This window comes from Lycium barbarum, chromosome 3, assembly GCF_019175385.1.
Source record: "Lycium barbarum isolate Lr01 chromosome 3, ASM1917538v2, whole genome shotgun sequence".
NCBI lineage: Eukaryota > Viridiplantae > Streptophyta > Magnoliopsida > Solanales > Solanaceae > Lycium > Lycium barbarum.
Window position 1 is genome coordinate 129,261,410 of NC_083339.1, and position 12,967 is coordinate 129,274,376.

Genomic DNA, 12,967 nt, shown 5'->3' on the forward strand with positions numbered 1-12,967 from the left:
ACAATGTATTCAATATCTTTGTGTATTTAAAGAATAAACAGGAACAAGAGGGATCCACTGAAGAAGATCCTTATCCTTCTCCTTCCCTTTTTTCGGAAGAAGGGTGGGATCCGGACAAAATCGATGGTCGGCAAGTATGATGGTCCTAATGATGATCCTGCATGTATTTCGTGTGTATCTCACGGAAAAAAATGGTTGGCTTTAAGATTAGTCCTTACTATTTTATTGATAGGCATGAGAATATCATTAATTTTCTTAAATTGCTTTACTTCGTATTTTTTGGTTTGTTATCTTTTTGATTTTTTTTTATTTGTATCAAGTGAATGTTCTCAGAGAGATTTAAGGCTGACAAACATGTTACCTTTTTCGTCTTTTTTTCTTCATATATTTCTCTCACTTTTCAATAAATCTACAATTGTAATTCTTATTAGCATGTTTTACTTTTTGTGCATTTATTTGTAAATTTTATTTTCTTGGAAGAAAGAAATATTTTAAACTAGATGTGGAGATTATCTATATTTTTACACCAAAATTTTTGTACCTTTATTTTTCTTTCATTCAATTTATGACTCTTATATGTGTAAAATATTTTTTTCCTCAATCGCGCAAAGCGCGGTCAAATACACTAGTTTTTATAAAAGATAAGTAAAAATTGACAGAAGAAGTAAAAGCTAAAAGCCATAAGTTGATAATATTCAACTTTTGCTTTTAGCTTATTTTTGTATTTTTTTTTCCTAAAAATAAATGCTTAATAATACTTTTTATCTTTCTCAAATACTAACAAAAAAAAAATGAAAAAAGAGCTTAAAGCCCCCACCCCAAAAAAAACACTTTGAAATAAGCCATTCCAAACACCCTCTAAAGGGATAATGCAGGTTTACGTAAGGAAATAGGAGTGCCATGCTAACGTACAAAAGGGAGAAATCCACCGCCTAGCCCCAAATTTTGCTCCGTTTTCTACTCATCATTGGCCTGTGCTGAAACCTTCAGTTTACAGTCGTAATATCGCCCCAAGCCCTTTCTTTGTCTCTTTTTGTTTTCTCAACCTGACACTATCCTTTGTCGCTTCAATATTCGACAACAGGACATTTAAATCAGAGTGATCCTAAGTACTTACGAATATTGTTCTTCTTTGATGTCTCTAATTATGTTATGCGTCCTCTCTTTGTAAAAACCTAATTAAGAGTATCTCTCTCCCATTTTTTAGTAGTACGTGGAATTAACAACTTCAGATAGTGTTGTTTTCCTCTGGGTATTGTGAATTTAGGATCCTCCAAGAAGCCAAAAAAAAAAAAGAGTTGTTACAATGAAATCACTCTTCAACAAGCCTGTTAACTTTGTCTCAGCTGGAACTTTCAATGTGCTGAACCAAGAAATTGATTGCAATACCAAAGAGAAGAACAATGATTTAGTATTTGGGATATCAGCTGGCCTTGGATTTGGTACTAGTTCCAACAATATTGCCGATGAGGATGAAATTGAGGAGGAAATATTTCTGCCAACTGCTTTTGGGAGGAAGATAAAAGAAGGTGCAGAACAAAGACGACAGAAAGAAAAGGAGACGACGTTTATGTTAGCGAAGAAATCTTCTGGATCAGGAGGGGAGGGACCTGAGATGAATGATTTTGGTGCCTTTGAGAAGTATACTAAGGGGATTCCTACGAAGTTGCTTAAGAAAATGGGTTATAAGGGAGGTGGGCTTGGCAAAAATGCGCAAGGAATTGTGGTTCCTCTAGAGGCAAAGCTGAGGCCAACGAAGAATATGGGTGTGGGTTTCAATGAGTTTAAGGAGATTAGTTTACCAGCACTGCATGATCAATCAGAGGAAAAACATCTTCTAGTTGTTCTGATCAGCCCGTGGAAGGACGCAAAAGAAAGAAGCTATGGTCCAAGCAAGCTAAGAGGATAAAAAAGGTTCACATAACAGCTGAAGAGTTGCTGGCCAAGAAGGAGGAGCAGGGATTTGAAGTTGTTCAGATGGTTTTTGATATGAGGGGTCCACAAGTTCGAATCTTGACAAATTTGGAGAACTTAAATGCTGAAGAAAAAGCAAAGGACAATTATGTTCCAATGCCTGAACTTCAGCACAATATTAGATTGATAATTGATTTGGTAGAACTTGACATACAAAAGATTGATACTGATTTGAGCTATGAGAGGGAGATTGTTGTGCTTTTCCAGATGGAGAAAGAGAAGCTCAAAGCTCATGCAGCTTTCCAGAAGGAACAACTTAGTAATATGGAAGAGATTGTAAGTGCGTTGGATCGGATCGGAAATGAGAGCACATTCGGTACACTTTCACTAGACTCCCTTGCCGAAGCATTTGTAGACTTGAAGCAACAGTACACTGAGGAATATAAACTCTGTAACTTGTCATGCATAGCATGTAAATATGCGCTGCCTTTATTTGTTCTATTTTTTCAAGGATGGGATCCACTTCAAACTCCAAGTTATGGCTTAGAAGTGGTATCCCTGTGGAAGAACCTTTTGCAAGTAGATGACATTCTTACCAGATTTGATGCTGCATCCCTTTATTCTCAGCTATTCATGGAAGTTGTGTTCCCTGCTGTGAGAATATCTTGCACTAATACTTGGCAGGCAAGGGAACCTGAACGAATGCTTCGTTTTCTGGAATTGTGGGAGAAGTTGTTGCCTCCTGCAGTTCTTCATACCATACTGGAAAACATTGTCTTGCCCAAGTTATCTGCTGCTGTGAACTCCTGGGATCCATGTCGAGAAACTATTCTCGTCCATTCCTGGGTTCATCCTTGGCTACCCTTGTTGGGCCAGAAGTTGGAGGGCTTCTACTTCACTATACGTAGTAGATTGGAAAGTGTGTTACATGCTTGGCATCCAAGCGATATGTCTGCATACTGCACGTGGTCTCCTTGGAAGACTGTGTTTGATCCCATTACCTGGCAAAAACTGATGGTTAATTTTATCGTTCCAAAGTTGCAAACAGTCATGAAGGACTTCCAATTAAATCCAGCAATTCAGCACGTTGATCAGTTCTTTTGGGTCCACACTTGGGCTACTGTTGTTCCCATTCATCACATGATTCGGGTGATGGATATCTTTTTCAATAAGTGGCAAGAATTTTTGTACCATTGGTTGGGTTTAAGCCCGAATTTCGAGGTAGTGACCAAATGGTACTTAGGCTGGAAAGAACTCCTACCACATGAACTTCTGGAAAATGAACATGTTCAGTATAGACTTAGTCTTGGTCTGTTCATGATGAACCAGGCTGTTGAAGGCTTGGAGGTGGTCCAACCTGGTGTGAGTGAGAATATGAGTCATCTTGGGATTCTTGAACAAAGGCAGGTTGAGAATCAGGAAAAAGCAGCAGCACAAGCTCAAGTTCGTCCATCTGTCATGGCCAGTACAGGTGGGGCCCTTGAGAGGCTGAAAGACATTGTTAAGATGCATGCGCAGCAGAATGATTTGCTGTTCAAACCTAAGCCTGTCAGAATGCAAAATGGTCATCAGGTATATGGTTTTGGTGACATTGGCATTATCATAGACTCTCTCAACCAGAAAGTATTTGCACATATTGAGGATCGGTGGTCTTTGGTGTCACTTGATCAGCTGGTGAACCTGCAGAATTGATCTGATTAAATTTGAGATAGCTGTCTTTAATCCTTTAGTTTCACTTTCATGACAGCAACTAGTAGCTGTTTAAAAACTAACTTCTAGGGATCATGGATTTATGAGTGCTGGTTCTAGTGTCACAGAAAGTTCTGATGAAAATGAAATACTTATTTCGTTGCCTTTCACCTGCTCCTATAATTTCAATTTTAAATTTGTAGATCTTAATTATCCTACACGGCTATTCTGGTTAAATTGCAGCTGTTCAGTTTCATATGCATATATATGATATTACGATTATCTTTTATTCTGTAAAGAGAGTAGTAGATGTTGAGAAAACAGAAGAGAGTGACCACAAGGTCATAATCTCTTACTTGTGTGCTTTCCTAAGCATTCAGATTACCTCTTAACTTTGTTCGTTTCTCTTTGCGTTGTTAAAATTCTCTCTACTATAGCTTCTTAGGTAATCTTGAGCTATAACTTAGGTTTAAGATGGAAAAGTGATCGTTTCAGCACATGTGACATCTAAGTTTTTATCAAATGCTTTGCAAAATGTTAGTTGTTAATTAAATTGGTATAGGTAGCTCGGACAGAGGAGTGAAATCACTCCATTTACTCTTCTCGTAAAGAATTATGAGACAGTCTTTGTACTATTAATGAAACATTTTGATTATTAGAAAATATTCATCAAATGGTCTTTGGCATTACCAAAACTTTGGGATGCATAGAAAGCTGTTAATTGACATTTCAATTGGACGTGTGTTCCCTCTTGAGCTTGTAGAAGGGAAAAAACTTGATTTTATTGTACCTTACAGAATTCTTATGACCTTTATCTTATGGATGATGGTTCTGTATCGAATTTTTCTGTTTTTCGTGTTTTGGGGGTCTGTCTGATGTTGCTTGGTCCACTTCAATGGAGTGGCTCGATGTGTGCATTATAAAGATGATTATACACCAAATTCTATTTCCTTCTTCAGTTTCCTTTTAGTTTCACTGATAACTGTCATGACTTTTGGGCCACTTGGGGAGAAATTGTTTTGGTGGAAGAACAGTGAGAGTGGACAAAGTTTAAGAAAATAGATTATCTGATAGGGATGATTTTATGCCGATTGACAAGAACTGTCAGCTCTTCTCTCTTAGTACATTATCTCCATGGAGATTCGCCGGTTCATGAGAACCTTCCTTCTCTTTTGTAGCAGGACAACATTCTCCTCTTGGTGATACTCTTCAGGTCTAAATGGTAGTCTTCTTTTTTCCTTTACATTCTCAAAATGATTTTCCGACTTAAAAGTGTGGAACTTGAATATGGTATATGAGATAACGATACTCCTTCAGAAGCCGTTGTTAGTTTACTCATCATACTTCAGTTGTTTGGTGCCTATTATATGTTCATCAACTCATGTGCTAGTGTTAAGAGTGTATGCCATAGTTTCTGTTTTCTTTTTCTATTTTATAAAAGTAAAATTTCACCATATTGACAAGTGCAGGGACATATGGCTTGCTGCAAGATTGAAAATTATAAATTTGATGAGATTTTCCAATATGTTTGAAGGGATGAAATCATTTTCAATTTGTTTATGCCTTCCCTGATCTTCATTCTTTTATCCTAAACAGCTATACCTTCTCTCTATATGTTTGCAGGTTCTTTATTTTATCTTTTAATCCTCCTAATTTGCAGCAAAAGCTTTATGAATTTTCACATTCCAACTGGGAATTAACTACTTCTTTTTTTGTTTGGAATAAATTACTTTAAACAGCCTTAAATTTGAATCAGTTGTGAATATACACCATAAGTTTTGAAATCAGACACATAGAAACCCCCCCCCCCCCCCCCCCCCCCCAACAATATAATGAAAATTCTACATAAATGTGAAGCTTACTTCTATATTTCAGAATCAAACGCTTATCCAATTATATAATGGAATTCCTACACAAAATAAGGGGTTGAGTTTTTTTTTTTTTCAATCTTGAAATATAGTTAGTATATGTAACTAAGTGAACGCCAAACAATTAGAAGAGTAACAATTAAGAAAAACAAATTCAGATTTAAACTGAGAATCAACTGTTACCATTCTCAAAAAAAAAAAAGTAGGAGTATGTTAAATAAAATACTATGAAGTTTTAACCAGATATTAAAACTAGCTATATGTAGACAATGCAAAATATTATAGTTAGTAATTGATATGTATCAAAAATTTCCTGTGCGTATTTCTCTTTAGGAGTTCCGGAAGATCCAAAATTCAAAAATCCTTTCTCTTTTTTCAATCAGAAGCAAACAATTCAAAAATGTTTATTTTGTTTAATTTCAAAATTTTCAATATAGATGAATTTTATATTTTTACTTCAATTTGGTTCTTATTATTTTAGCCACAACTAAGTCAAAATATACTTTTGTTTAGTCTAATTTTACTATTCTATCTCTCCTTTTCTTTTCTGGCTTCTGATTGACTTCTGAAACCAGAGAGGATTCTGAATACTATCTCTATTACTTTAGATCCTATAGAAGAAAAATGGATGTGAAACCAGAGAGGATTCTGAATGTTTTACATATTTTTGTAAGCTAAAAATGCTATAAGTGTTTCTTCCCATCACAGACTACTGTAATTATTATTCTACCAAAAGATGCATCTCTATAATTTAAGACTTAGTAAAGTTGAACATCTTGATTTGATTTGTTTCTGCAGTTGACTCAAGCAAATTGGTAAGTCAATTATATAGTACAAAGTAATACAAAGTAAGTGGTAAAAGAGCTGACCATTTCTTAAATGGAAAGCAAATCAAAAGCATACCATAAAACAAATAGTACTAGATTATGGAAATACATTTGACATATACCATAATTGTTTAAGGTAACAACTTTAAGATTTTTCCTTATGAAGAATATACTCCCCCCTATAAGTATTATACTTGCAAGTAAGGGAAAAGAACACCATTTGAAAAGAGAGAGAAAAAAATGGCTCCAATATTGAAGGGTGATGTAGACATAGTGATACCAACCATAAGAAGTTTGAACTTCTTGGAGAATTGGAGGCCATTCTTTGAGCCATACCATTTGATCATCATCCAAGATGGAGATCCCACCAAGGTGATAAAGGTCCCTGAGGGCTTCAACTATGAGCTCTATAATCGCAATGACATTAACCGGATTCTTGGTCCTAAGGCCAATTGCATCTCCTTCAAGGATGGTGCCTGTCGTTGCTTCGGATTCTTGGTTTCCAAGAAGAAGTTCATCTACACAATTGATGATGATTGCTTTGTAAGTACCACCACTTTCTTTTATTGCTGCATACAAGTCGCTTTATTTGTGAAATGAGATTGGTTTTTCTTGTGATAAAGGTGGCAAAGGATCCAACTGGGAAAGACATAGATGCGTTAGCGCAGCATCTTGAAAATCTGACAAAACCATCCACACCCTACTTCTTCAACACTCTGTATGATCCTTACAGAGAAGGTGCTGATTTCGTTAGAGGTTATCCATTTAGCTTGAGGGCAGGTGTGCCGACGGCTGTCTCTCATGGCCTCTGGCTTAACATCCCTGATTACGATGCCCCCACTCAGCTCGTCAAGCCTCTGGAGCGTAATAAAACGTTAGTTCATTATAGCTTCCACTTTATGTAGAAAAACAATGGATGCATACTTTTTACTCAATTGTTATAACTTTCTAGTGTTGGCATAAACAGGTATGTGGATGCTGTGATGACAATCCCAAAAGGGACACTCTATCCCATGTGTGCTATGAACCTTGCGTTTAACAGAGAACTTGTTGGCCCTGCTATGTATTTTGGGATTATGGGTGATGGCCAACCTATTGGTAGATATGATGATATGTGGGCTGGTTGGTGTTCCAAAGTATGATAATCTGTTTCTTGATTGTTTTAATTTAGGACCATGTTATGTTGTTCAATTGTCCATTATGTTTAACGTAATTTAAAATGCAGGTGGTGTGTGATCATTTAGGTTATGGAGTGAAGACAGGGCTGCCATACTTATGGCACAGCAAGGCTAGCAATCCATTTGTGAACCTGAAGAAGGAATTCAAGGGATTGTTTTGGCAAGAAGACATGATTCCATTCTTCCAATCTGTTACCTTACCAAAGGAATGCACCAATGCTCAACAATGTTATCTTGAACTCGCTAAGCAGGCCAAGGAAAAGCTTGGTCCAATTGATCCCTATTTCCACAATCTTGCTGATGCTATGGTCACCTGGATTGAGGCTTGGGAAGAATTCAACACACCAGCAAAGTCCAACGGCGACTCTTCTCAATCTACTTAGACGACAAGTTTATTTTGTTTCTTGATATTGCATCTCAATACCTTTTTATTATCGCTTTAATTCAGTTTTATTCTGGCTTTTAAAACCTTTTCTTAGTCAGTGTACTAGGAAATGAGTTTCAGCTGCAGGTTGGCTGTAGCCATAAATGTTTACTTCTTCTGTTTGCTTAAGAAATAAACAATGAATTTCATTTTTATGTCTTGGCATTGATATATAGCATTATTTCACAGTGTCTTGTGTGTACTGTCTAAACAAATTGATATGTCACAAAATATTTACTCAAGTAAGGAGAAACATAAAAGATCCCAACAACAAAATGTGCAAGTTTAACAAGGCGGGCTCATCATTCATTATATTTTTAACAAGTCGAAAAATTGAAAACGAACCACAATTATAATAAAAGCTCATGTTGGGAGTGGAATGACTTCTTCTACTTGCTTTCCTGCTATCAAGAAAATGCCCTGTGTGAACGCCGATACAGTGATTGCTAAAAGTGCCATAACAAGCACCCATAAACAAGTTCTATAATGCCAACTCTTCCGTTCCAGCAGATTTACTGATGCCTTGTGATTGCCTTCAACCATCCTAATTTCGCGATCTTTCGATGCTTTTTCAGTTGAAAAAGAAGAAGTTGATGAGCAAGTATTATTTTTGCCATCCATATTTTCTTTATTTAAAACAAGACAATCACTGCATATATCATCATCTTCACTGATTACTTCTTGTGAAGTAGTAGTAGTAGTAGTAATAGAACTTTTCACATCATTAATTTCTCCGAAAAGGCGTCTTCCTTTAAGTTTACCACTGGCTAATGCAATCCTTCTGTCCCATATTATTTCTTCAACAGCCAAGTCATTCTTTTTCACTTTCCAATTAACCCCTTCATCTTTTTCTAGTGGTGATTTGCTGTTTTGCAATGAAGACATTAAACTTCTTGGAGAGTTTTCAAGACGTTTAAAAAAGTCCAGTGTAGTAGTACTGGAAGAGTCTGAATTTGCAGAAATCTGAGGACTTTTTAGTAGCTTATTGGATCTTTTAAAACTGTCCCAATCTTTTTCAAGACTCAAGAACTGTTGGTACAGTGCTTTGTTTTCACTTTCTTTTGATCTTTTCATCATGACGGTTTGTTCATTTCGCTATGACAATTCTTTGCTTTTTGGGTTGTGGGGTTTCTTCTTTAGTTTCAACTTTGAAAAAGTTAGTTTCTTTTTTTCAAGAAAAGAAGGATTGTCTGCTATAAACTGTATGAGGTTAAATCGGGATTTTTAAACTAATCATCTTGTCTTCTGGATTTGAAATTTGATTTAGTGATAAGAGTGGTTAAAACTTTAAAAATATGTTAACGGGTTTAGCGGTCTATTTCGAACTATTAGCCTTTTGTTAACCCATACGAAGCAACGAACAGGTTCTATTTAAGTGTACTTTTGATCTAAGTTGTTCGGACTCTAAAAATATCGGGACCATGTTAGACAGGGGCGGTCTGGAATGTCATTTAGTTTATATGAACCCAGTAATTTTGTCCAGTATATGTATTAAAAATCTACTAAATACAATAAATATTTAATTGTAAATCCAGTAATTTTTGTCTAATCCCTGTATATGTATTCAAAAATTTATAAAATATTTAATAGGAACCCATTTATTATTGTTGGTTAACTTGAGGTCGCAGTAGGGAACCATAAAATTCAGATTTGCATCCTCCTCAACGGTGTCGGATCCTTCAAAAGTAGTACTCCCTCCGTTCCAATTTACCCAATTTATGTGAAGGTGTTAGTATTTGAGGAATCAAACAAGTTTTCAGACCATAATTTTTTCAAATTTTTTAAAAACATTTTGAATCATTAGTTATGTTTACTTGTAGTACTTTTTTGTAGTTTTAAATTATGTAAATCTTAAAATATTTGAAGAATCTGTATCCTAATTCATGGTCAAAATTAAGTGTTTTAACCCTACAAATAATGTAGTACAATTCTGAGAGTCTAACATGAATGCCTCGATATATTTGAAAAGTTAGAGCAAGATAACTTTTGATTGTGTTTCTTGGGTCACACTTGTTTGTTGGCAAGTTGATGCAAGCAACCGTTGCTCGAATAATTTTTCATCTTCTGCCTTTCTCAGCTACTCTTGTTTTCTAATCGTGTAGCAGAAGTTGTTCAAGGTTTAAAATTTATGAATTTGTGCTTGAAAATAATACACTTGATTACTAGGTTCGAAATCAATTATTCTTTTTGTCCCAATTTATGTGATATAGTTCGAATTTCGAGAGTCAACACAAGAAATTTTTTGTACCACGATTTATTCGTATGTCCTTTAAATATTTTAAATTATTAATTATTGTAACTTATAGTACTTTTTATCCGAAGCGGATTTACCCTTGCCACAAGGGGTCAAGCGACACCCCTATGTTGGAAAATTACATTGTATAGAAAAGTCAAATTTTGGGTTTATAAGTATATGTACCAGTGTTGACACCTCTTGACACAAGCTGAAGGTTCACCGCAGCGGTTAAGGCCCAAGGGGTTGCAAAAGTTCTCTAAGGTCGCGCGAAGTTTGAATCTCGAAATCCGAACTGTACCATATAAATTGGGACAAAGTATATATGTACACACATTCAGTGAGTTTTTGATACATAAACAAGGTTAAAACTAAAATTATTGAGTTGGGATGAACCAGTAACTCATCCTCTACATCCGCCTCCGTGTGCAGATAGATATTAATTAAGTTTATATTTTGCTCAGGTGTTAGTTTACATCCAAAAATATCATGTTTAGAGGACAGCGAAAGCTACACTATATTCGTAAATAAACATTCACTACATTCATTCACTGAGAGTAATTCAACAGATGCAACGGATAATAATTGTTTAAACTCTTCTTTATCAGCGCCACAGAGGACTGAAAAGACGCGTAAACTCTTTCCAACTGGTACATCTCGCAGACGTACCGGATACTCATCTTCATCTTCATCAAGCTTGATCAAATCCATCAGATTAGTAGAATTATCTTGTTGAAGCATGAACATCACTGGCTGGTAAGCAGAGGTTGTTGAGTAAAGAAGGGAGGGAAAGATACACTGGAAGTCGAAATGATTTATAACTTTGATGACGCGATAGGTCCACCAGGCAGATCCAGATTTCATGCCTGGATCAATTGACTTCATTGGGATGACAAGAAAGCGCATGATTGGTCCGTAGGATTGCCGCTTGTAGATAGAAAATCCATCACTTCTGCTCATGGCAGAGGCAGGATTATTTCTAAGAGGGTTTAAAAAGTCAAAGAAACTGTTGTCAGCGAGACCCCAACCTGGATATCCAATATACCAGGATTGTTGATGCAATCGGCAAAAGGAAGAGGGAGCTCGACATCTTTGGAGTAGATAGCTTCAGAGTTGAAGCGCGTCGCGTACTTCTGAAAATCGAGATGGGTTTTTCGTAACTTTGCATATAAGCAGAGCAGCAAGCATCACCGATGAGTTTCGCCGCAGTATCAGCCTTGGTATTGAGCAGGGCAAGAGGCATATTACCAAGCTTATGGTACTTGACGAGCAGGTATTGATGCATTATATTGACGACACATGCACGAAAGGTTGCGGGGTACACTTCAATATAGCGCACGTCGAGTGTTCTTTGGGCGTGTGGGCGACAAAATCCAACTTCGCCAAGAAAACTGAGACTGTTTTGCATTGCGCAAGAGGTGATAATCTCTTAGCTATACCTAAGTATTTGTAGATATTGTTTCTCTATGAGGTCGAGCTAGATTCCATTAGGTATTATATTTACTAGTGTACTTGTCCGCGCTTCGCGCGGTTATAAAACATATCAATTGTTTAAATAGTTTTTCAATAAAACACTTCAACATAAAAGAGATAAAAGATCTCATGTTATATATAAAATATTAATTGATCCTACAAAAAGAAGAGGAGAAAGAAACAAAAATAAAATAAAGAACTTGACGAATAGTTGCTTAGAACTTTCTAAACTCACACGTAACTTGTTTATATGTATCCTTCACCTCTTAAAATTTGAATTATTTCTCTTTTTACCTCTCAGAGAATCTCTATGTAAAAGAATTCAACACAACTAATTTTAGGGAGTTTATACTAATAGTTTTGTTAGTACTACACCTCTTATTTAACCGATAATTCCTTTAGATAACTTTTAGGCTCTTTAAAATAAGATTAAAAAAAATAGGGGAATAAAATAAAAGATGAGAAAAAGATAAATGCCTTTCCTAATACCATGATACACACATACACTTTCTATTACTGTGCCGCTCTTTTCTTTATTTATTTATTAAAAAAATACCATTTACAAAGTAAATTCTAATAGATTTCGCGAAAACACTCAATCTCAAAGCAATATAATAAACAGTCATTTCCAATTGTGAAGCGCCATAAGACAAATCATATACTCCTAAGTTATTATGCCACACGATACAATATAAAATTAAAAAAGCTTAAAAAAGAAATAGCAGGCAATATTAAGAAAATAACTTCTCCAATCACAAGAAATATTTTTCACGTGTATCAAAATAAAATCCTTGTGGTCTATTACTCTTCAGACTTGAATGCCTCTTTTCTTGATCGACCCAAACTTCTTGGACTCGTCTTCAAGCAAAGCAACACTATATTTATATGTAGAACTTTGATATATATATATATGTAGATGGATTAGCCATCAGCTATATATATATATATATATATTTACCGGATTGTTATGATGTTATTGAGTGTTCTTAATTTGAAATGAGAATAATGATTAGATTTACCATATTCGACTAAAATATGTATATTCTTAAAAGTAAAATAGATCAGTCTAAATTTTATGCGTTTGATTTATTTAAAATAAAAGTCATAATTAAAAATAAATATATTGTCATCTAATTTTCTGTAAGTATATAAGTATCTACTTTTAAAAAAAAATCAAAGAAGTAATATTTTATTATCATTTAAAAAGAATAAAATTTAATAATATAAAAATGAGTAAGTTAAAATATTAAACAGAATCCTTAATTCCATAAGTAAAGGATTTGAATTGCAAGAATTTGCATCACACTTTCTTCCTCCCGTTATACTCCTTCCGCTTTTTACTTTTTCATCGTTTTTTTTTC

At 35.2% G+C, this 12,967-nt stretch overlaps 1 protein-coding gene and 1 pseudogene across 1 annotated transcript; both read left to right on the top strand.

Moving 5' to 3' along the window:
• The first annotated feature begins 200 nt into the window (after positions 1–200).
• Positions 201–3,710, top strand: LOC132634166 (septin and tuftelin-interacting protein 1 homolog 1-like; annotated as a pseudogene).
• A 2,715-nt stretch (positions 3,711–6,425) lies between these two features.
• LOC132634167 (probable UDP-arabinopyranose mutase 1) lies at positions 6,426–8,085 on the top strand. Its single transcript, XM_060350459.1, has 4 exons — positions 6,426–6,841; positions 6,922–7,172; positions 7,266–7,434; positions 7,524–8,085. The coding sequence occupies exons 1-4, from the start codon at positions 6,539–6,541 to the stop codon at positions 7,857–7,859; spliced, it is 1,059 nt and encodes a 352-aa protein (XP_060206442.1). The 5' UTR covers positions 6,426–6,538; the 3' UTR covers positions 7,860–8,085.
• Positions 8,086–12,967: the final 4,882 nt, after the last annotated feature.